The sequence below is a fragment of the Heloderma suspectum genome, chromosome 3 (assembly GCF_057233095.1).
Source record: "Heloderma suspectum isolate Gila_16-S chromosome 3, 16-S_ref, whole genome shotgun sequence".
Lineage (NCBI taxonomy): Eukaryota > Metazoa > Chordata > Lepidosauria > Squamata > Helodermatidae > Heloderma > Heloderma suspectum.
The window spans coordinates 248,350,267-248,375,698 of NC_139460.1; the positions used below are offsets into that span (position 1 = coordinate 248,350,267).

Sequence of the window (25,432 nt, forward strand, 5' to 3'; positions counted from 1 at the left end):
GGATTTGAATATCTGCCTCAGGGGAGCCCTTTGGATGTATGGCTCCCCTAACCTCTGAGTCATGGTGTTAGCTGTGCTGGCGGAGATACTAGGGATGTTTCTTGGTAATGTGCCAGTGTAAGAAATGTATGTAATTTAGCATATGGAGGAGTGTGAAAAGAACTAGGGATGGCGGAAAATTCTGCCATGGATTTCAGTGAGGCCGAATGCACTGGCATTCGGCCCCCCAAAACCCATGGTGGAATGGCCCCCCGCCCCCCCGCGGAATCCCCCCCGGGATGAAGCTGACCTGGAGCGGATGTTCCGGCAGCAACGGCTCTGGCGGCAGCGGCTGGTCTTTCGACCGGCTGCTGCGGCCGCCATTTGCGTCCTGCTGTTTGCCGTGATAGGCTACATAAGTATTTACATAGCCTATCATGGCAAGCCAAAAAAAACAACAACCACGTACACAAATGGCAGCAGCTACGGCGGCTGCCATTTGCGTTCCCTTTTTTTGCACTGTTTTAGCCTACGTAAATATTTATGTAAGCTATTACGGCGGGGAAAAAAAGGAACGCAAATAGCGCCCACTACGCTATTTGTGTTCCCCTTTTTTTGCCGTAATAGCCTACGTAAATCTTTACTTAGGCTAAAACGGCGAAAAATATGGAACGCAAATGGCGGCCATGCTGCCATTTGCGTATGCTGGGTTTTTTGGGGGGGCCTGCTGTGATAGGCTACATAAATACTTACGTAGCCTATCATGGCAGCCTGGCTGGATGCAAATGGCGGCTGCTACGGCGGCCGCCATTTGCGTCCGCAACAGCCCGTCTGCGGCCAGAACTCCGTCTGCGGACGGCCCTGGCCAGCTGCTCTGTGGAGCCGCCATGGAGTGGAGCCAGCCAGGCAGGATTCTGGTGGGGAGGACCGGATCGCCTCCCCCCCCATCGAGGATTCCGGGGGGAGGGACGGAGCGCCTCCCCGCCCACCGCGAATCACGTATGTAAAAAGATAAGTGACTTTTGTACATCCCTAAAAAGAACCAATAGCAAGATGTATAATGACTCCTATAGGAAAAATTATTTCTGTAGGCAACTAAGTGGGATGTTAGGCTTTAGGTTTTCAGCTGGAGACCTTAACAGGTGCCCATTTTGCTGAATTGGTGCATCTAACACCCACAAGCCACATATGCAGGTTGTGGTGATCTCCACTAAAGTGGGAATTTGCAGGAACAGTATAGGTATTATTTCCCCAAAGAATGTCCCCTGCATGGATTTCCCATGCTAATTGGGACCTCTTTTCCTTCAGGACTTGCACCACCTTATTGCTTTGTTTTGTTTTTGCTGTACAGCCTTCTGGACAAGCTGTAGGGGAATGAAAACACCCAAAGATTTGGGATAATTCCAGGACTCTGGGATGTCAGATTAAATTAAGATGCTATTGCTTATGGGCCTTTGTGCCTATGGTGACTAAACTCATCTATCACATCTAGAAAATATACCTTATGAGTGAGGAAGTCCCATTCCACTGCTCAGATTTTTAAAAAGCTTCTTTTCCAGTATTAAGCTGCACCTCATTACAGTAGCACAGGGGTCTCTCAGAATGCTGAATTTAAAGTTCCTTTCTTTTTCCAGCTTCTTTTGAAAAATTACAACTAGCTGGTAAATTAACACAATTAACAAAGGCATATTCAACCCCATTAAAGGCGTGGAGAAAATTTTTGCACTCAACTCAAATTTCTGTTTCACCCTGCTTGACCAGGGGTGTTCGAAACCATTTTATTTTTATATTTGTTTTACATTTATTTAAGCTTTTCATTTGTACCCCACGTATCTACCAAGAAAAATGGCATTCGAGATGGCCACATTTTGGGCCACAAATGGAGAAATGGTTTGGCTATTTACAGCTGTCAGGAGAAGAAATATGTGCTTCTCATCTCTTCTGCTCCGCTTTCTTTCTTTCTTTCTTTCTTTCTTTCTTTCTTTCTTTCTTTCTTTTTTTAAGATCCTTAACACCCAGACTGAAAATGGATGTGTGTAGGGCAGAAGCAAAAGACCCGGGGCACCTAAATCAAATACCCCAAATACAAAGGACAGGGGAGCTCTAGCAATTTGAAAGGGGGGGGCTCTTCAGATATTTTCTGCACAAGATATGAGTGAGAACAAGTCTTGGGCTCTGATTAAGCCAGGAAGCACCTACCTAGGCAACAATCTAGCCATAAATTGCACTCACCAGTAAGAACCTGGCAACTACATTTTGGGGGACCCTGCTGTTGGATTTGACTGAGGTGATACAGTTTCCAAGGAACTCATTCGTGTGCATGCGATTTACATCAGCATAGCAAGAAAGGGCTCGCCTTATTAAGGTGCAGTTCTTCAACTAATATATCTCTTGAATTTGCAACAAGGAATTGACATGTCAGAAGCCATGGTGGGACTGAAAGCAGTTCATCAGTACAAATACAACTTAAACTGTGTGTCTGAGAAAGAACTGAACTCTCCTAAAAATGATTTTCAATAGATAAAAGATGATTGCTTATGGTCCAGATTTTGCTCTTGTGATAGTGGATTTCTGGTGCAAGCAGACATTTACAAGGTCTTGGGGGACTGAAGACCGAGCTCTTCCTTTGTAAACTGTGCCACAAGGGTATTTCAAAGAAGTGCTGCATATCTGCTGTTTTCAGAAAAAATGCCCAGGGCTGTAGCAGCACGGGAGCCATCGACTGCTGTCTGTTGATAAATGCCTGCTTCCTTTATCCCTTCCTCATTATGCTAATTTCTTCTATAGGATTGTTTCTCCACCCGCAGTAATAGCTGCCTCCGGTATGTGGCACTTCACCCTTGCAGCTGGGTGAGCTGGTCTTAATAGCTTGCTCCAGTAAAGATGCCAATATTATGCCACAGATCAGCTGTTTGACAAGACAAGTGCCAGCCCTCTCCCCCAGGAACAAATATATAGTCTCCCTGCTGAGCTCTCACTCATTTGGCCTGGCGCCTGGAAGGCAGACTGTGGTGCCAAGGCATGCCACTTGGTTCCAGCATCTACTTTTGTTTTTGTTGTTGTAATTAATGACTCAGCCTGCAATATTTTTTAAAAAACAAAAAAATTACCTAAGCTTAAAGTGAGGGGGGGGGGAGTATCTGTTTTAAATAATAATTTTAAACAAAGTGTAAAAGTGGAAAGGAGGGGATAGAGGATTCTCAGTGTGTTATCCTGCGGGTTATATTACAACATTTGCCTAGGGATCAGCCCCGTTGAGCACAGTGGGACTTGTGTCTGAGTAAACATGCATTGCATTGCACTGCATGTCATGAAAAATTACATTCCTGTGAGGAAAATGTTTTGTCTTCTGACTTTGCATTCGTATATAGAAACATCTATTTTCTCCCTTGTGGTCTGGCTTATTTGCATATTGAAGCACTCAGCTACATTTTATAGCCTGTCCTTTGATCCTGTCTGTCATCCCAAGAATGTTTATATCAATAACACCGGGAGATGTAGCTAATGTTCCTCATCATTTTTCTGCTAGCCACCTACCTTCCTGCCCCTTCCCTTTATTTCTAATGCATATTTATGAGGTCATTGCTGCAGGACGATGTTGAGCAAAAACCAGTTGTGATTGCTTATGTCCCATGTGGGATAATGACAGCATGCTAGATAAAGCAATACATTTCTAAAAAAGAAAATTGGTTTTTCTAATGTTATGAGGTCAATTTGTGCCTCTGCCCAGTAAGAAAGAGATTGCTGACTTTTAGAGAATACTCTGGGAAGAGTTTATGGATTTATGCAATATAATGTCTTAAAATAAATCGGTATTATTCTGTATACCTACACCAGGTGTGTACCTAAAGCAAGTACCATTGACTTAATTTTGAAAATCTTCTACAAGTGATCAGGTCAGACGTCTGTCAAGTTCAATCTGGCTCTCCCCTGGCAGCCCACTAGATGCCAAGAGAGAAGGGGATGGCAGAAAGAGAAAAATGTCCCCATCTAACTTTGGTTCTGACATTGTCCACTACCAGCATATTGCCTCAAGGGAGTGCAGCCCTTAACAGTTAAATATATATATATATTTCCCACCTCTGACCTAAATGTATGTTCTCTTTTCCTAAATAAATCCTTTTGAAGGATTTTCTTTTTTTGCTTTGATGTTCTGAGTCTCTTGCCTAACTCTCCAAGAATCCTCAAACACTTGAAAACATGTTACTCTGCATATAATATGGAGTGGAAGTAGATAATACTGTTGGTAGGCTACCTGACATAAAGAAGGAAGGTGTGTGTCGGCCTATGTCAGTTCTCCTGAATCTGCTTGGGTCCCCAGATTGCCCTACCTGCCTGGGTATAAATAACGGAGTTTGATGGTGGCAGCTATTATGAATTCAGTACTAGTGTGAAATCTGGTTAGCTCATTCTCCTTTGTCTTGGTTAAAAAGTCATCCTAGATATGTTCTGATTGTGATGAGAACATTCCAAAATGTGTGGGATACCCAGAACGGTATTGGTAACTATGATGTCTATTATTTTGGAACCATCTCCAGACAAGGTTGAAATCATTTGTTATATCCTACAAACTATAGTCTTGTTTCTGGGAAAATGAAAAATATGTCTTTCCCTCTCATCCAATTTGGCAAGCAGGAGGTTCGTTATGTTTTCAAAGCTATTACAATAGTGCTGGTATTATTAGCAACAGCGAGCAAACTAATGACTTTCACTTTCCGAAGGCATTTCTGCAACACTGCCAAGTTGTGACTCATCTTTCTTTCTTTTTTTCTCATGATAGGATTAATCTCAGGTGCATTGGCAGGCTTCTTCATTTTTAAGATTGTAAGATGTTAGAGCAGAGTAAAATCTGAAGTCTAACATACATTAAGACTTTACTCCTAAGCATAATTATCTATACGTAAGACCTACGTAAAAATTCTTTGGTCATTTAGGGTAAAAGCATGTTTCTATGCCACTGGATACTAATGTAGTCCCACTGAATGCACTAATCAGTGAAATCGTCTCCAGATGTTTTGGACTACAACTCCCAGCTTTCCTGGAGCTGATGGGAGTTGAAGTCCAAAACATCTGGGGGGCACCAAGTTGGGGAGTGCTGCTATAAGAGAAAGAGAGGGCCCTTTCCACAGTGGCCCCACACCTCTGAAATGTGTTGCCATTTAGAGTCTGTCGGGTCCCAACATTGTAGGCTGTTAGAAAGGCCCTGAAAACCTATGTGTTTACTCTGGCATTCCTCTGATAATGTGTGGTTGCTGTTGTTGTTGTGTGGGTAGTTGTTTCTAAGAAATTGTATTGATCTATTTTATTTTTATAAGCTGCATTGGGAGGGTTCCTGCCCTGAAAGGTGGCCTATTTTAAATAAATAATACATAAATATCAATATTTCCAAGTCACTCTTTTCCTCACTAGTGTGCCTCTACAACCCTGACCTGGCCATTTCTTTTGGTCAGCCTGCCTGTTCTTCTGTTGTCTCCCCAAATACCTTTTCTCTTGGCCTGTCAGATTCCCAGTTCACTTCTATAGCCTTATGGTTGCCTAGCCCCTCATTCCAGTCCCTCTCTAGATGGATTTCATGGCTCAAAGGGTAGATTTAAATTATTCTGATTCCAGACTGGCTCTCCCATGGATCTGTTCCAGTGGTCCATTTACCTCCAGTTCCAGTCCTACCAGGATTTGCATCCAAAACAGAAACGACTTTAAAGGCATTGCTCTTACTTATGCCTTTCTTTCATTTAGCCTAGAGTAGGTGCAGCGGCCCAAAAAGAGACCCTAGGATGGGGGGGGGGGCTTTAAACCTCTCCCCTTCTATAGGCCCAATCCAAATTCTCCCCCCATGCTTACACTAGAGTAGAAATGAAAGAAACTAATTTAAAGTATTGCCTGTTTTCACACTTAGCTCCTGCATATGTTGCTGCCTGCTACCTATTGCTGACAGTTATAAAGTGCTAGAGATTTCAGAAACAACAATAGAAAGAGCAAATTTTGGTTACAAAGTGACACTACACATATCTTATATTCATGTGCCTTTTAGATCAGTACTGTAGTATGGCAAGGTTCCTTTCACGTAAGTATTTGGTAGCTTTCAGAAGCTGGAGACAACTTAGATTGAAATGCCTTTCTGCCATTCTTCAGATACTGTAAGTAGATGAGCACAATGCTTTCTATGGTTATATGGATTACCAAGGCATTGCACACCTCTGTGTTCTTTTTGGCTCAGGAAAACTCTGTTGCCTTTTGGTAGTTCCATCATGGCCTATCTTGGATTTGTGAAAGCACATATGAGTACTCACAGGGGTGGAGATGATAGATATATCCTCAGATTGGTATTAGTTCATTTCCTGTAAGGAAATCCCCATTCACTGCAGTTGATGTCTTATCCTAAAACACTTAGGGTCAAACTAGATGTTCTCTTGGTACATGCCATGCATCTATGTATCAAATTTTCCTTAATTGATTACAGCCATAGCGGGAAGCAAACCTTACTGGATACAAAGAGTGCAGGGAGCAGAGGTTTATGTCTTCCCTCCCCAGCACAATGGAAATGAAACATGCACCCTACTCACACAGCTAGGAGCCTTAGAAAAAAAAAGTTTGGACGTTGGGTTTTAGCCAGTGGTGTCATTCTGCTAGCACAGTGGTGGGGAACCTCAGGCCCATGGTCCAAATCAGGTGCTCCTGGGGTCCAAATCTGGCCCTCCAGGGTTCCCAGATGGCCACACTCCCTTTCCTGGCCACACCCTCCCCCCCTCCGATTCTTTGGTGGTTTTCTACCCTTTCACAGTTCCCCCCTTTCATTCTAGAAGGATAAAGTACCTCCCCTAAAGCATAGTTATTGGCAGTAAGAGCTTGAAGCCAAAATATGCTGGTATTTTGGCCCACCCCTTTTGCCTCTGGCCCTGCCCACTGCTGGAATACCGCCCATGAGAGCCTCTATAAAATTGCATTCTACCCTTGGTCTGAAGGAGGTTCTGAACCCCTGTGCTAGGTCAAATGACGTTGCACTACCAGAAACCAAGTTCTAAACTGTGCTTAAGGGGAGAATCCAATGAAAGTTCCTGGCTGCACAATCACATGCGGATACCGGTTTTGCAAAGTGGCTCGCTAGTGTGGCAAGCTGCCATCAGCGGTCCACCATGCTCCGTCAGTGCAGGCTTTTAAGAAGGCCTTGAAAACATATTATTTTACCTTGGCCTTCTCTTGATATCATTGCTATTGTTGCTGTTTTTGCTGTTATCTTTATTGTTGCTGGTTTTATTGTTGTTTTTATTGTTTTTATGTTTTTATCACTTTTAATGTTTAACTGTTTTTATGTATTTTATTGCTGTAAGCCACCTTGGGAGGGCTTCTGCCCTGAAAGGCAGCCAAGAAATGTTTTAAATAAATGAATAAACTATAAAATTGTGCAACCACTTGCACAGTGGAAAAAAGCAGCAAGGCTCCATTAACACAGCAATTTCTTCTGCTAACAACATGTTGGATTTAGGCCCCTTTTCTCTCTAAGGCTCCTTGCTGTGTGTGTGTGTGTGTGTGTGAGAGAGAGAGAGAGAGAGAGAGAGAGAGAGATTTTTTCATCACACGGGGGAGTGAAGAAATAAGTCTCACCTCCCTGCATGCTGCATTCCCAGTTAAGGATCAGTCCCCCACAATGGCTGTAATAAATTAACTTGATGCATAGCTGCATGCTATCTATCAATAGAGTGTCTAGTTTGGCCCCTAGTGTATTATAATAAAGGGATTATAGCATTTCACTGGAAAACAGTGGCCAAATTGGCACATCATTTCTATATTCCAGTGAAATCTTAGGGGCAGGTAACACAACAGGTGTCTGCAGTATGAACACCACCCTATGCTATTTGTCAGACAAATTAATCCTTAAATAGCAAAACTATTTATACATAATCAGTCGAGGTAATCACATAGCGTTCTTTCCATTGTACAGCATTTGTTCGTTGACCTGCTATGCCAACAACACAAGCTGGACAGGCAATTAAGTGCTCAGGGTGAACCATATTGATCCTTTTGCAAGTGGGATGGTCACAGGCCCATGGTATTATGCCAGCAGTAGAGGGACATTTTTACAGTGTTGCTGGGAGACCACTAGAACAAAGGTATGCCAAGAAACTTGGTCTGATGGAAACTCCAGTTACACACTCAGATAATACTCTCCAAAATGCTTTGGAGGCTAACATGGCTAAAGGTCAGGTGGATTACTCAAGCTACAGTTCAATCGGGAGATGCTATCAAAAGTTTGGAAGGCATGACAGCACCTGTGTTCTACGCCTACTCTAGATATTTTTTTCATCCCACAGTCATTAGGTTTGCTACAAACACTTTTGCAAGCTGTAGATTCTAGTAAACGGTGTATCAGAGAATTATGCCTATGAATCTGCTAGTTTAGGATTTTTTCCAGTCATGAACAAATGGGTTTTCAATCTTCAACTGTAAATTCTTTGCTACCTTAGAACTAAGATTCATTTCTCCTACTGCTGCAAAATGCTTTAGAATTTCAGACTAAATTTGCAGATCAGCCATACATTCTTTCCAGCAGGTAATCACTCCCTAATTTCTTATCTTCATCAGATCCCCTACTCAAAACCATTATGGTCAATTAACCTTATTGCAAAAATAAAAAGTAATTTAAACATCTGCCAGTCTTTTTCTGTGTGTGAAAAGTTTGCCCACACTATAGCCCAGCTGAACATTCTTGTTACCCTTTAATTTCATAGTCAGTAATTCCGTCACTGAATCATTCGATCAGCCTGGTGATCACAACACGAATTTCTTAGAGATTCTAACAGCATGATCCTATGCACACTTACCTGTGGGGCTTACTTCCAAGCAAACCTCCATAGGATTGCATTGTGAGTTCCCCACACCAGGCTGGGAAAGGCTGATTTATAGCCAGATCAAGTCATGAGGAAGGTTAGAACCTGGGAGAACAATGCTGCCCCTTCTTCCTCCACATTGTAGCTCCAACGATCTCTTCATAAGGGACATCTATATACAGGCCAGGAAGTTCCTGATTGAAATTCTGGAAGATCCTGACAATCAGTGGATTGGTACTGTGGTGTTCATAGTTGAATTAGTCTGTCTTATTGAAGGCAGTGAATTTGACAATTCTGTGGGTATCCCATGGCACTGAAGAACAAGGAGCCACATGCCCTCTGAACCAGTAGTAGTTAGAATATAGTACTAGGACTGGAGATACCCAAGGTTAAAATTCCTACTTAGCCAAGGAGATCACTTGGTGACCTTGTGCCAGTCACAATCTCTCTTAGCCTAAGCCAGTTCATAGGTAGGACTGGCCCTCCCATGAGGTGGGGTGAATCGCTCACCGCAGGTGGCAGACTGGAAGGAGCAGTGAATTGTGCTTTCCCCCACCCCACCAATAGGGCTCCCCACTGCCACAGCACAAGCAGGTGCACTGCTGCAAATGCTGCAGCAGGAGAGCAGCTGACGAGACTCTCCAGAGCAGCCACCTGTCAGTAGCGCCCTAGCAGCCTCTTTCAGTAGACTCCAATAGCCAACTCAAGACACAGATGAAAGGATTATTTTCAAGGCTTTAATCCTCTTACAACTTAATTACCCTTTCAGATGCTAATCACCAGCGACTAAGCAAGGAACAGCAGAGTAGCCTATGCTCCGAGTAGGCAGTTGATCCCCATTTGAAGGAGAGTCACTTGAAGACCCTGAACTTATGGGCTAGGGAGAGATCCTCCCTCTTTCCCTTGGGTCCATGGGAGGCGGCTGTTGCTTGCACACCAAACGGGCGCTACACCTCCTTTCCACGCCCTCCATCGCTCGTCACTCCCTGCGTCTGCGTCGAGCGTCTAGCAAGCCTCGTTCCCACACTTTCTCACTGCTAGGATCACTATCTATCTCAGGAATGCCGGCAGGAGGAATCTCTGCCAGCTGCTGTGCCTGTGAGGGATGAGCTGGCTCCTCTCCCACAGATTGTTCATCCTCCTCAGAATCAGAACTGCTCTGGGGTTCTATTGGCTCAGTTTCCACCCTGACACCACCCACCCTATATTTTGCTCTGAGAAAGTTCTCAAAGCAAGACAGACAATGGGCTATGGCTGTTTTGGAGGAGCCATCCATCCTCTGGCTCGCTCTAAAAACTCTCTTAGAGCAAGCCAAAGGGTGGGTGGGCTGTCTGGAGAGCTGCGTTGGCTGCAAAAGTAGCTAGAACATCTCTTCAGAGCTTGCTTAGATGCAAATACTTTGCTCTGAGGGGTCCTTCCTTAGACTCAGGCATTGCTTGGCTGGAGAAGTGTCCCAGGAGATCGCCTGTGCTGCAGGCGATCTCTCAGGACACCACTCCTCCAGAGCAGCCACCCATCCTCTGGATGCAGAGCTTAAGGAAGATGGACTGCTGCTCCGAAAGAGAGGTATCCTTGGAGATCACCTGCTGCACAGGCAATCTCCTTGGACACCTGTCCAGTCAATGCCTGGCTCAGGACGGACCCCCTCCGATCCAAATGAAATTTCTTCTTACTTGTGTGTAAACTTGCATGCCCCTAATTTGGATTGGGCCCATAGCAATTTGGGAGGGGGGGTTAAGCTTGCCCTCTTCTTGCTTTCATGCAGACATTCCATCCACCCCGGAGCGGGAGGGGGTTAAAAAAGAAAAAAAATCTGGCTCTGGATACATTTTTTTCTTTTTTTAGCCCCCCACAAGGTGTGTGCATGGAATTTCTGCATGAAAATGGGAGGGGAAGCTTCAATCCCCCCTCATGAATTGGAATGGTCCTGATCCAAAGTGGGGCCGCACATACTTATACACAACTAAGTAAGGCATGAACATTTAGGTTGGCCCTCCGAGCCAGGTATTTCGGAAGGACGACTCACTCTGAGCTCAGGTTGGGCGGGTCTTGCTGCCGGGTGGTGGTGGGGTGCTGGCTGGGAGAGCATGCTGGCTTTAACATTAGATGCAGCAATTAAGACATTAACCTATGCTTTGTTGTTGGATTAACTCTGGGTTGTTTAACCCTGAAACAACCCAAAGTGTCTGAGTTCGGATGTTTCGATAAAACATACGAACGGGATGATCGAAGGTTGCTAATTGAAAACGGAAGTGAGGAGTACGTCTCAGGCAGGGAACTCACTCCTGTTTGTGCCCAGCAAATCATGGGTTCATTAACCCTTGATGTCACGTTATGTGCAAACTGGGTCATGGTTGTCCAACAAACCTGCTTTTATTTCAAATGTTTTAATTCTGTGTTTGGTGTGTTTTAATAAATATTAATTACAAAGGAGCTGGATTTAGTGCTAGATCTATCTATCATCTATCTATCTATCTATCTATCTATCTATCTATCTATCTATCTAGATATCTATCTATCTAGATATAGATATATAAAATGCCAATCAGAAATTGTGAGATTTCTCATGGTTTGAGGGATAATGCCTAAAGCTGCTGCACATGGAGTTCCCAACAGGGTGCCCATGGGTATCAGTGTGCCTGCAGTTGCTTTTCTTGGTGCCTGCCAGTCCCCCTGACCCTCCTGATTTTATTTTAGTTTGAATATTTTTTCAGTTAGTATTTTTTTAAACCGGGAAGCTTGCATGTGGCAAAGTGAAGTGCTGGCCACCAGCACCATTTTTATTTCCAGGAATGGCTTCCAGCCCCATGTGGCAGGGAGCATCCTGGAAGGCTAGAGGGGGTAGGGAGTGCAGGGAGCTTTGCCTGTGGGGTGTGCGTGCATGCGCGCGCATGCATGTTAGCTGATGTGTTTGTTTTGGAGTGGTGTGTGCTTTGCCTGGGTTGCTTTGTGTTTGTGTGTCTGTGTGTGGTGTGGGTGCGTGTTTTGCCTGTCTCTGTGTTGTGTTTCTCTGAGCATCACCGGTTTGCCATCTGTGAAATGGGTCTTTTGTTGTGCTTTGAGGGGGAAATATGTGATTTGACATTTGTGGCTCATACACATTTGCTTGGCCAAGTTACTTTCTACGAGTCTGATCAGTGTGCCTTCTGAGAAATAGGTGTTGGAACAGAAAGCTGTGGGTCCAAAGGGTGTTTTTGTGTTTTGAAGCTCAGAGCCCACCTCAGCCATATACTTAAGTTCTTGGGCAAGTTACCTTTCTTTTAGTCTCATCTTTTTGCCTCCTGGGAAATGGGTGTTTTGTGACTGGCCATGCCCACCATGGCAGTCATTTTGTGAGAGTGCCCATGACATTCTTTCAATATTCCCCAGGCGCTCACCAACCCCAGAAGGTTGGGGATACCTATGCGGGGCTATATGGTCCATTTTCTTTCTCCCTGCTTATGGAGGCTTTTATTGAGAACCAGTGCAGGGCCAGTTTCATGTTGTGTGCGTTTCCATCAAAAATGCAACAACCACTGTGCTAAAATGGCAACTAGGTGGCAATTGTGAGGGAAGAGATGCAGGGTGGATATTTGTTATGGATTTTTGCAGGGTGAATTTAGCATATGTTCATCACTTGATGATATTCAATTATGGAGTGCACATAGCATCAGTCTCTCTGGTCAACTAAACATGGAGGATTAGAGAAACTCTGAGTAAAAGAGCCAGTGTGGTGAAGTTGTTAGAGGCCTGGAATGAGACCAGGGAGACCCACGTTCAATTCTTTGCTTAACCATGAACCTCACTGGGTGACCTTAGGCAGTCACTGTCTCTCAGCCCAAGCTATCTTTCAAGATTGTTGTGAGGATAAGGAGGAAAACACATGTATGGGCACCCTGAGCTCTTGGAAAAAATGGGCAGGGTAAAAACTGAATAGACAAGGCTTCAAGATAGTTCAGAATCCACGAACAGAAGCCTAACTGCTTTAGTTTAAAGAGGAAGTGTCTTTAGGCAACCAGTAGGACAGGTATTGCCAGTGATTTGGGAGCAGGAAGGGATACATGGGAAAAGAGCATTAAGCAGCTTAGGCAAGGATTGTACTGCTGGGATAACAGGGGCAGGCATCCCCTTTGCTCTGAAAAACATTTTTATTAGTGTTGTAAAGAGAAACACTTGGCGAAGCTGCAGCTGCTACCATCTTGGATGCATTCTGGGGAAATTAAGATGGTGGCTGCAACCTTGCTTGGTTCTTCTCTTCACAGTGCTGGGCTGAGCACTGCCACTGTAATCAAAATGCTTTTAAAGGCACAAAGAAAAGCAAAAGGTATATTAGTGAGCAGTGTCAACCCTAATAAGAGGTGCAATGGCTAGAGTGTTGGACTGGGAGTCGAGAGATCCGGGTTCTAGTCCCCACTCAGCCATGGAAGCTCACTGGGTGACTTTGGGCCAGTCACAGACTCTCAGCCTAACCTATCTCACAGGGTTGTTGTTGTGAGGATAAAATGGAAAGGAGGAGGATTATGTATGCCGCCTTGGGTTTCTTAAGGAGGAAAAAAGGCAGGATAAAAATGTATGAATGAATGAACCTTTATTGTTCAAAGCCATAGGCCATCACAATTTTAAAACACACTGGATAAAATACAATCAAAACCAATTTAAAAACAGTACACAAGTAATGGTCAAAATGACAGGTTTACATCTCATTTCCCCCCCAGAGTACCAGCCAGAGTTCTTCCCCTAGATTTATAAGAGGGTACGGTATGAGAAAGTAAATAAGTAAATGTTTATGACTCAATCCAAAGATCATTGCAAAAGATGCAAGGTTAAAATTTAAAATGCTATTATACAATGTCAAAATTTACACATAAAGTTAAAACAACTAAACTATAAAATGCATATCAAGTGTTCACTGAAGTTAAAATAGGGTGGCTATGCAACAATAATATAGCACAGAGGAACCTTTAATATCATGCCAATCACCTTATGGTCATATCTCTGAACCTTTATAGCAGTTCACACCAATGGCATCCAAAAACTTTGCTCTACAACTAGTGGCTTTCACTGCAAATACCGCACCCCTCTGTATCACATATAGGGATGTACGAAAGTCACTTACCTTTTCTCAGGGGTGATTCGCGGTGGGGGGAAGGCGCTTCGATTTTCCCCCTGAAGTTCAGGCGAGGGGGGGGAGGCGCCCCGCCTCGCCCGGCCGAAATTCAGGCCGGGGGGGGAGGCGCCCCGCCTCGCCCAGCCGAAATTCAGGCCAGGGAGAAGCGCCCTGTCTCCCCGGCTGCGAAAGAAAAAGTGAAAAAACAAAACCCGTGATAGGCTACGTAACGATTAACGTAGCCTATCACGGCTAGATTTCCAAAGTCAGCCGTGATAGGCTACGTTAATCGTCACGTAGCCTATCACGGGTGACTTTGGGAAAAAAAAAAGCACGTACGCAAATGGCGGCGGCCCATGGGCGCCGCCATTTGCGTTCCTTATTTTGGCATGTCTAGTCTACGTAAAGATTTACGTAGACTACGGCGAAAATAAGGGAACACTATTTGCGTTGCCCTTATTTTCGCCGTAGTCTACGTAAATCTTTACGTAGACTAGATGTGCCAAAATAAGGAACGCAAATGGCGGCGCCCATGGGCTGCCGCCATTTGCGTACGCGCTTTTTTTTTTTCCAAAGTCACCCGTGATAGGCTACGTGACGATTTACGTAGCCTATCACGGCTGACTTTGGAAATCTAGCCGTGATAGGCTACATAAATCGTCACGTAGCCTATCATGGGTGTGTGTGTGTGTGTGTTTTACTTTTTTATTTTGTAATGGTGGTGGCGGCAGCCGGTCGGGAGACCGGCCACCGCCCCCGACGAAATGCCGCCAAACCACCGCCGGGACCCGCCACCGAGAGAGACATTCGGCCACGGTAAGTCCCATCCCGGGGAGGGGCGGGGGGCCGGCGGAGAATTTCTCCAACACTTTCGGGGGGCCGAATGCCTCGGCGCTCGGCCTCCTGAAGATTCGTGGAGAAATTCTCCGCCATCTCTAATTCACATATGGATTGGTTGATGGTAATAAATAAATCAATTTCTCCTTTACACCGCCATATTTCACTTTCTTTAGAAGAGGCTCTAAGGGAACAATCCCATGGCCACTAGGCAGCGGCTAGATGGCCATAGGATATCTGGTTTTCCAGGAACTGACCTCGGAGCCCGCGCTCCGAGGTCAGTTCCCAGAGAACCAACCTCCCAATTCTGCGCTGCCTCAGAGGCAGCACGGAACAGCCCTGTGCTCTGCGCTTGCAAGAAGAGCACAGAGGGTGTTCCGCGACGGGTGGAAATGCCTGTATGACACATCCAATGTGTCGTACAGCAGCCTCCTCCCCTGCTCTGCCCTCCCATGGCTAGACAACCGCAATCAGCTGTCTAGCTGAAAATGCAGGGCAGGAGAAGCGCGGAGGGAACGATCCGAGTTCGGAGGCGGCCGCCTATCTGCATAGGATTGCACTCTAAATAACTTTCTCTTATGTGTCTAAAGAAATGACACTCTAGTACATAATGAGCCAAGTCCTCAAGGACTGTTTCTCCACAAATATACAACCTATCTTCTGCTGGTATACCATGAAATCTCCCCCATTTCATCACAGTATCCATTCGTTCATATCTTAGATGTGTAAAAGCTTTTTGATATTCCATTTTCATAGGAACTGATAAATATTTCCCTCATCGGTGCAGTTGTTTGGTATTAGCTAACCATTTTGCTGTTTCTAATGATGTAAAGTTATGTCAGTTTGCGCTTCTACATCGAGCACTCTTTGTTTAAAAATGTTACAGCTAGCTTTTAGCTTTGAATTTAGTGCCTGAATCCAAATTCAAAATTTGCAAAAAGTTTAAAGAGTTTTTGCAGCCTACAGTTTCCGTACACAGATAATCTCTGTTCCTCCAAACAGATCTTAGGAAGTCTTTCTTCTGTTAAATTACTTATTCTGCAAAAATAATTTACCATCCTTACATATATCAATCCAGAGATCTTTTTGATACCCAGTTCAGCACTAATTAAATATGCTGGGGTAGATTTAGAAATCCCCAAAATCAGACACAGAAAGCGACTTTGAACACTTCCCATGTTTGTGAGATCTGCAAAGCCCCAAGATTTCTGTACCATACATTTGCATAGGTATTACTTTTGCTTTGAAATTTTTTAAAATTGGGCTTAATGTACTGGGGTAACTATGATTTAACAGTCTACTTAAAGACTGTAAACTGGCAACTGTTTTCAATTCATTTCTCTTTATTTGTAGTGCCCAGGATTCTGGAACTGAGAAATTAATACCAAGATAACAGTAGGGCTTTACCTGCTGTAACTCCTTAGAATTGATAAACCATCTATAAGTTTTTCTCTTTTTACCAAATACTACCAGTTTAGATTTATTGGTATTAATAAGTAGTTCGTTTTCTTTACAATATAAACTAAAATGTCTCAGGAGTCTTCTCAGGTCCACTTGAGATGTTGAAAATAAAAATCATATCGTCAGCATACAATAATATGTTTACCTCTCTGTTTAAGATTTTGGGCATATGATAACTCTGGTTATGTAAAAATGCCACCACATCACTGATATAAACATTGAAAAGAAATGGTGCTCAGATGCAACCTTGACGGACTCCTTTATTTGTTGGGACTAGATCTGTGAGGGCACAATTTGAACCTGTTCTCACCTTCAAATAGGTTTCTGAGTAAAGTGCTTTTATTAGTAATAAAAGCCTCAAATCTATATCTGTATTTGCCAGCTTTTCCCAAAGATGGCATCTGTTTATAGAATCAAAAGCTGCACTTAAATCTATAAAAGCTGCAAAAAGCTGTCCACCCTTAATGGAATACTTAGTTATGAGATGGTGTAAAATACAACAGTTATCCACGGTAGATTGTCCTTTCCTAAAAACTGCTCTTCTGCAGAAATGACATTTTCTTCTGCCCAGTCCTCTAGTTTTTGTAAGAGATGCTTAGCATAAATTTTTGCTGGAATATCAGATTGATTGGCCTGTAGTTACTAGGGTCCTGTTGGTTACCTTTCTTAAACATCCATATAATTATACTAAGATTGGGATACAGCCTGTGTTGTTATATGAGTGAACAATCCAGCCAATAGTGATGCCCACCAATCTAAATTACTTTTGAATAATTCAGGAGGTAAAAAATCCTTGCCTGGTGCCTTATTGTTCTTCAGTGTCTGAATAAGAAGTTTGATCTCAAGAGCAGTTACAGGTGACCATAGAGGTAGTAGATTTATATCCTGTGCCTGAGGCAATTTAATTACCATCCTTGCATCTTTTTCCTTGTTAAATAATATCTGATAAAAAAATTTCCCACTTTGCAGCTGATATAGGGATATCGAAAGTAAATTTTACATCTTTTAATCTGCCAGCAACTAAATGTCAAGTCTGACCATGTTGCGGCTGATTCAAACTCAGCCCAAATAATTTTCCTGGAATTGTGATTTCTTAGCTGAAATTAATTTTTTATAATCACGTCTGAGAAGTATTGTATGCTTCCTGATCAGCCACGGCATGCACTCTTCATATCTATTTCTCATTACTCTGCACTCTCTATCAAACCATAAGGACTTCATGGGCTTTGGTTGATTCCAACATATGTCTGTTTTTAAGAAAGGTCTCATATTGTCACATATATACTGATATGCTTCCAGTACTAGACTTATGTTGGAGCTAGGAGATGAAATTATATTTCCTAGTGATATACCTAAAGTTGAGTTCTGAAAATCTTCAAGTCTGTTTACTTTTACTTTTTGCCATTTTAACCTCCTTTCCCCCTGTAGTTCCAGATTCTGTGCTAACCACTGATCTGAATATGATGCTTTCTTCTTATTTATTTATTTTATTAATTGCGCATCTGGCTGGTCACCCAGCCACTCTGGGCGATGCACAACAATAAAACAGTTTAAAACAATACAATTCTGCATTAAAAACATCACATTTCTAAAAATACCCTAACCCACCCCAAATATTAGATTTAGCTACTATTTTCAGTGCTATGGGCTGATGATTGCAATCTTCTCTTGGATTTACTATCATATCAGAAAATAAGTGAGCAAGAGCTCACTAGGAATACCGAAATAGTCAAGCACGCTGCCTCAGTGTTGAGAAAAATAAGTAAAAGGGAAAGGAGTATTATAGTCGTTATTACCTACTATGTGCAACCCAAACATATATGTTAACCTAAATAGGTTTTCACCCACATTATTTATCTTTGTGTCCCAGGATTTCCAATAATTTAGGTCTAAAAAATCATCTTCCAGGATTCCACACTACTCAGCAACTTTTATCAGGTTGTTCCTATTCTGGCATTAAAATGCCCCAACAATATAAGCAGGGCGCTAGGGAACCTTCTACTCAGCTCTTCCAAAAGATGTTCCAAATGCAGCCAGACATCAGGTGTAAAGCATTGGGAAGATATTGGCGGTATATAAACATTTACCACAATTAACATCCAGTCCTGTGCCATAAACTTTACCCCCAATATGTCCTTATCCGAGGCTGCTGTATCAACCAAACTGCCCTCCCATCCCAAATCTTCCTTGGCCAGGGATAAAAATGTAATAAATAAATAATGGGCTCTCCAGTGCCCATAGCCCTGGGGATTTGCCCAATCAGGACAGGGGTGTGACACTAGGCACCTGTCATGACCCAGGATTCCAGCAGTGACATGGACTCTGAAGCCAAAGAACCAGTGGTGCCAACACAGGAAACTCCGGGTCCAAGCACCTGAGCCCAAGCTGCCAGAGACCCCCGAGCCTGAGAACCTCGAGGCTAGCTCCACCACCGGATCAGCACTCCCTTCTACAAAAGCCCCACATTCCATGGAGCCAGTGCACCAATGCTGCCAGTGCACCAGGCATGAGCTCTCGGAGAAATTGAGGAGTACTAGGCTACATGCCAGAGGCCTATCCCTTGAAGGCTTCCATTTTGTGGGAAAGGCTAGAGTCTGGGACTGTAGCATAAAAGGCCTCAGTTTAGTCTCAGGTCTTGTGGGAGCAAGTTGCTCACTAGGAGTCTCCTTGATGCTGCAGTTTCTGGCCTGCCTTGTCTCCTGCTTTGTACTGAGCCTTGTGGACTTTTGCTCAGTCCAGAATGGGACTGTACCACACACAACTGCATTAGTGAAAAAGAATTGGAGAGGAATACAAGCGGCCCCCTCCCCCCCTGCAATTTGTGAAGCATCATGCTATGCCTGCATATCAAGCTACTAAGGAACATGTGAACAGATGCTTTCACATGCAGGCCCTCCATTCTTTGCCCCCAGATCTGTTTGGTCTATCCTAAGCTGTCACCCTGCTATGGATCCAGATTTTCACACTATCAGTACTACCCTTAACCTTTTCAAAGCATCAACTGCGTTGTGCTAGAAGTGACAAGATCTGATGTTATGTTAGTGGCATAACAGCATATGTAATAAGTTAGGGGTTAATATAAGTTAATATAAACTTATTTGGTGTGGCCTTTGTAGGAGTGAACCCCTAACTTATTACAGATGCTGTTATGCCACTAACATAACATCAGATCTTGTCACTTCTAGCACAACACAATTGATGCTTTGAAAAGGTTAACGGTAGTACTGATAGTGTGAAAATCTGTATGTTGCCAAACAGATATATGTAGGAATTGTTTCTGTTGGAGCTCCTCTCTCAGTCTGTTCCTGGTTCTGCTCTCTTCCTCCAGGGATCCTCTCCAAACTCCCTCCCTATGTTCCCTGTAAGGAAGTGTGTCTAAATTACAACAGCCAGTACAGCAGCCACTAAAACGATCCATTGCGATAGCTGGTTTTGACCATCTACCGATGTGCGATGGTGTTAAAGTCTGAAGATGGAGTCAGGCCACCCAGTAATAACCCACCCATGTAACAAGCTCATTACTGATTAACACTCCCTGCCCCCACCACAAACCCAGTTACTGTTCGCATGTGTAGTGAAAAGTTCATCTTGTGGAAAGCTAATAAGGGTGCGATCTTACGCATATTTAGACAGAAAAAAGGCCCTACATCTCCCAGCATTCCCCAACCAGGGAAATGGTTGGCTGGGGAATGCTGGGAGTTGTAGCACTTTTTACTGTCTAAACATGCATAGGATTGTGCCCTAAATGATGGAAGTTGGGAGACGGCCAGCTTTAGTGTGTGGTGGCTGGAGTTATCACCTACAAATGTTTCTGTGATTTCAGACTTTGTATGGATAAGATTGTGCTGTGGTTAAGTGAATGAAAAAAACTCAATACTTTTCTTCACATGAAAATTAGTATGAATGGGCAAAATCCAGAAACAAAATCCAGAATCAGTGAATGGATGGGTGATGAGATGTGGGTAGCAGCCGGTATCATGGCTTCTCCACAATTTTCCCCCCTAATTCAGGCATGATCTTTGAAGATTCAAAGCTTCACATCTTTGAATCTTCAAATCTTCAAAGATCATGCCTGAATTAGAAAAAAAATTGCAGAGAAGCCACGTTTCTTCGAAGATAACGCCTTAATTATTAAAAAAATAAAAAGCCAAAGCAGGGGATTGTTGTTGTTCAGTTGTGTCCAACTCTTCGTGACCCCATGGACCATAGCACACCAGGCCTTCCTGTCCTCCGCTCTCTCCTGGAGTGTGCTCAAGTCCATATTCATTGCATCCGTGATGCTATCTAGCCACCTCATCCTCTGCCATCCCCTTCTCCTTTCACCTTCAATCTTTCCCAGCATCAGGGTCTTTTCCAGGGAGTTTTCTCTTCGCATTAGGTGGCCAAAATATTTCAGCTTCAGCTTCACTATCTGTCCTTCCAATGAGCACTCAGGGTTGATTTCCTTTAGGATTGACTGATTGGACCTCCTTGCAGTCCAGGGGACTCGTAAGAGTCTTCTCCAGCACCACAGTTCGAAGGCATCGATTCTTCGGCGCTCAGCCTTCCTTATAGTCCAGCTCTCACAGCCATACATTGCTACTGGGAAAACCATAGCTTTGATTATACAAACCTTTGTCGGCAAGGTGATGTCTCTGCTTCTTACTATGCTGTCTAGGTTTGCCATAGCTTTCCTCCCAAGGAGCAAGCGTCTTTTAATTTCATGGCTACAGTCACCATCTGCGGTGATCTTGGAACCCAAGAAAATAAAATCTGTCACTGCTTCCATTTTTCCCTTCTATATGCCAGGAAGTGATGGGGCCAGATGCCATGATCTTAGTTTTTTTAATGTTGAGTTTCAAACCAGCATTTGCACTCTCCACTTTCACCCTCAAGAAGAGGCTCTTGAGATCCTCTTCGCTTTCTGCCATTAGGATGGTATCGTCTGCGTATCTGAGGTTGTTGATAATTCTCCTGGCAATCTTAATTCCAACCTGTGATTCATCCAACCCGGCGTTTCTCATGATGTACTCTGCATATAAATTAAATAAGCAGGGCGACAATATACAGCCTTGTCATACTCCTTTCCCAATTTTGAACCAATCGGTTGTTCCATGTCTGGTTCTTACTGTTGCTTCTTGACCCTCGTACAGGTTTCTCAGGAGACAGGTAAGGTGGTCTGGTACTCCCATCTCTTTAAGAATTTGCCACAGTTTGTTGTGATCCACACAATCAAAGGCTTTAGTGTAGTCAATGAAGCAGAAATTGACGTTTTTCTGGAATTCTCTTGCTTTCTCCATGATCCAGCGAATGTTGGCGATTTGATCTCTAGTTCCTCTGCCTCTTCGAAACCCAGCTTGTACTTCCAGTAGTTCTCGGTTCGCATGCTGCTGAAGCCTAGCTTGTAGGATTTTGAGCATCACTTTGCTGGCATGTGAAATGAGCGCAATTGTACGGTCGTTTGAACACTCTTTGGCTGTGCCCTTCTTTGGAACTGGAATGTAAACTGACCTTTCCCAGTCTTGTGGCCATTGTTGAGTGTTCCAAATTTGTTGGCATATTGAGTACAGCACTTTAACAGCATCATCTTTTGGGATCTTAAATAGCTCAGCTGGAATACTGTCATCTCTGCTAGCTTTGTTGTTACTAATGCTTCCTAAGGCCCACTTGACTTCACTCTCGAGGATGTCTGGCTCAAGTTCAGTGACCGCACTATCATGGCTATCAGGGACATTAAGATATTTTCTGTATAGTTCTTCTGTGTATTCTTTCCACCTCTTCTTAATCTCATCTGCTTCTGTTAGGTCCCTGCCTTCTTTGTCCTTTATCATTCCCGTCTTTGCACAAAACGTTCCCTTGATATCTCCGATTTTCTTGAAGAGATCTCTAGTCTTTCCCATTCTGTTGTTTTCCTCAATTTGTTTGCATTGTTCATTTAAGAAGGCCTTCTTGTCTCTCCTTGGTATTCTCTGGAACTCTGCATTCAGTTGGATATATCTTCCCCTTTCTCCCTTGCTTTTCACTTCCCTTCTTTCTTCAGCTACTTGTAAAGCCTCATCAGATAGCCACTTTGCTTTCTTGCATTTCTTTTTCTTTGGGATGGATTTCGTTGCTGCCTCCTGAACAATGTTACAGACCTCCGTCCATAGTTCCTCAGGTACTCTGTCTATCAGGTCTAATCCCTGAAATCTATTAATCAGCTCCACTGTATATTCATAAGGGATATGATTTAGGTCATACCTGAATGGTTTAGTGGTTTTCCCTACGTTCTTCAATTTAAGCCGAAATTTTGCAACAAGAAGCTCATGATCTGGGCCACAGTCAGCTCCAGGTCTTGTTTTTACTGGCTGTATAGAGCTTCTCTATCTTTGACTGCAAAGGACATAATCAGTCTGATTTCAATATTGACCATCTGGTGATGTCCATGTGTAGAGTCGCCTCTTGTGCTGTTGGAAAAGAGTGTTTGCTATGATCAGCGTGTTCTCTTGGCAAAACTCTATTAGCCTTTGTCCTGCTTCATTTTGTATACCAAGGCCATGCTTGCTTGTTATCCTGGTTATTTCTTGACTTCCTACTTTGGCATTCCAATCCCCTATGATGAAAAGGACATTTTTTTTGGTGTTAGTTCTAGAAGATGTTGTAGGTCTTCATAGAACCGATCAACCTCAGCTTCTTCGGCCTCAGTGGTTGGAGCATAGACTTGAAATACTGTGATGTTGAATGGTTTGCCTTGGATTCGTACTGAGATCATTCTGTCGTTTCTGAGATTGTACCCCAGTACTGCTTTTCCCACCCTTTTATTGACTATGAGTGCTACTCCATTTCTTCTAAGGGATTCTTGCCCACAGTAGTAGATAGAATGGTCACCTGAATTAAATTCACCCATACTCGTCCATTTTAGTTCGCTGATTCCCAAGATGTCAATGTTCAATCTTGCTATCTCATGTTTGACCACCTCCAGCTTACCTTGATTCATTGATCTGACATTCCAGGTTCCTAAACAATATTGTTCTTTACCGCATTGGATTTTCTTTTCACCACCAGACACATCCACAGCTGAGTGTCCTTTCGGCTTTGGCCCAGCCGCTTCACTCTTTCTGGCACTACTTGGAAATTCCCTCTGCTCTTCCTCAGTAGTATATCGGACACCTTCCGACCTGAGGGGCTCATCTTCCGGCGTCATCTCTTTTACCCTTGTGATATGTTCCATGGGGTTTTCTTGGCAAGAATACTGGAGTGGGTTGCCCTTTCCTTCTCCAGTGGACCACATTTTGTCAGAACTCTCTGCCATGACCTGTCCATCTTGGGTGGCCCTGCACGGCATAGCTTATGGCTTCACTGAGTTACGCAAGCCCCTTCGCCACAACAAGGCAGTGATCCATGAAGGGGGAAGCGGGGGATAGAAGGGGATAAAACAGTCTCATTTGAGGGGATAGAACAACCCCCTGCTCAATGCAGGAAACCTGATTCCCAGGCGGTCGCCCATCCAACTACTGACCGGGCCGACATAAAGCTTTGAATCTTCGAAGATGCCAGCAGCCTCCCCCCCAACACAAGCATTGGATGCCACCGCCCCTCTTCCTTGCGCCAGCTGTCAAGGCCTGGTGCAGGGAAAAGGGCATTGGCAGACACCCCCCAGACACTCTCCCTAGCCTCTAGCAAGTGTGTGGGGGGGAAGAGGATAGGTGCCTCCTTCTTCCCTCCACCCCCACCTGCCACAGTGGCAGTGGCAAGGGACAAGCTGGTCGTTTTCCCCAAGGCCAGGAAAACATGAGGAAAACGACAAGCCTCTCCCGCACCACTGCCGGGCATGGAATCAGCAGAAACAGGAAGAATTTCTGATCCTCCAATGAGAGCCACCATCTATCTTTAAGAGCAGGAAAACAGCACAGTGCTCGAGTGTGAATTGAGCTCACACATCCAATGAAACAGCGCAACAGGGAAAATGGCTGAGTGTGGATAATCATGTTTTAATGCAAGAGCGTTTAACCCGACAGGACACCGAATTTGTTGTGATGGCGGGCGCAGTGCAGATAGGCCCCAGGAGACCCTTTGGTCAGTAACAACAATTGTGTGCCTCATGGCTCATTAGCTGCCTCTCGGTTGGCAAATAGAGGTTTGTCAGTTGTTATTCTCCTAATGAAATTTGTCCCTCCCTCCCTCTTTGGCTACTCATGTTTATATGCAAACCGCAAAATGTTCACCTAGGATAAATAGCGCTCAGAGAAAGGAATTCCTTCTGTGCCCTCCCCTGGTCAATTTTGCAGTGTTGCCACGTTGTGTGGCTTGTGAAGAATTGCAAAACCTAGCAAAGTAAAGCTGTATTCCACTAATTTCTGTCTAGAAGAAATGACACCAAATTGGAAATCATGAAGGAGAAGGAGGAGGAGGAGGAGACATTTAAAGCTAGTTGATGGAAGTTCATTTTTGTAGTTGGTGCCCAACCAACCTGTTGAATTTTGAAGAAAAAAAAATGTTAAAAGCACTTAATGCTTTCTTTCGCCCTAGCTCACCGCAGACAGTACACTCAACATATACTGACCTACTGAGCATAGCTTGGCACCCCCTTCAACTTGGCTTGCCTAGGGCAAGTGCCCAGCCCACCCTACAGCCCACCCATTCTAAAGGTGCTCTGGATCAGCAAGAAGAATGACTAAGTAGATTTGCAAAAGGGCAAATCCTTGCTATTCTTTTAACATTACTTTGGAACAGTGGCACACCCTGCCTGAAATGGCCACTCCTCTCTAGTGCTGAACAGCTTGCCAAGTGAGAGGGAAGGAGTCAGAGGGAGAGCAGCCACTGCAGGGGACTGGTTGTTTTTCTCTGTCCTTGGAGAAATCATAGCCTTTTCTGAACTGTGGAGACATTGCAGCTGGGGAAAACAAATGGAGTTACAAATACACCCGAGTTCTGGAAGCAGCCAAGGTCTGTCCTGAGCAAGTAAATGTCTATGTAAATATCTCACAACGTTGTATAGTTTAAACAACATTCAAGATGTTATTTTCAGTTTATCTCCAAGCAGGAAGTAGAGGTTTAGGGAGGTTTGGTTGGACAGGACTAGGTGTGTATCTTATATTTGAGTTGTTCTGTTAAAATTTGGGGGTTCAGTTTCACTGTACAAGTACAAAATGTTCTTCTTTTGAAATGCAGTTTTGGTTTGCATTATGTGATGGACTCAATATCAGCAAGCAAGGAAGGCACTTTTTATACGTATAGTGACTGTTAAGTAACACCATTTGATGTGTCTGATTCACATTTTACTACA

At 43.9% G+C, this 25,432-nt stretch overlaps 1 protein-coding gene across 6 annotated transcripts in view; it reads left to right on the top strand.

Annotated features, from left to right (window-relative positions):
• Positions 1–25,432, top strand: part of ABLIM1 (actin binding LIM protein 1) — a 310,327-nt gene that overhangs the window by 28,772 nt on the left and 256,123 nt on the right. For 4 of the 6 annotated variants that reach the window (XR_014789480.1, XR_014789479.1, XR_014789482.1 and 1 more), the window contains exon 1: positions 24,951–25,092. The exons of 1 other annotated variant lie outside the window; for it this stretch is intronic. Coding sequence is in view for 1 of the 5 variants with exons in the window: in XM_084846146.1 (XP_084702272.1) it covers positions 25,053–25,092 (40 nt within the window). In the remaining 4 variants the exon portion in view is untranslated. Of the gene's footprint in view, positions 1–24,950; positions 25,093–25,432 lie in introns of those variants that run through there. One more of the 6 variants, XM_084846146.1, reaches the window with a different exon arrangement.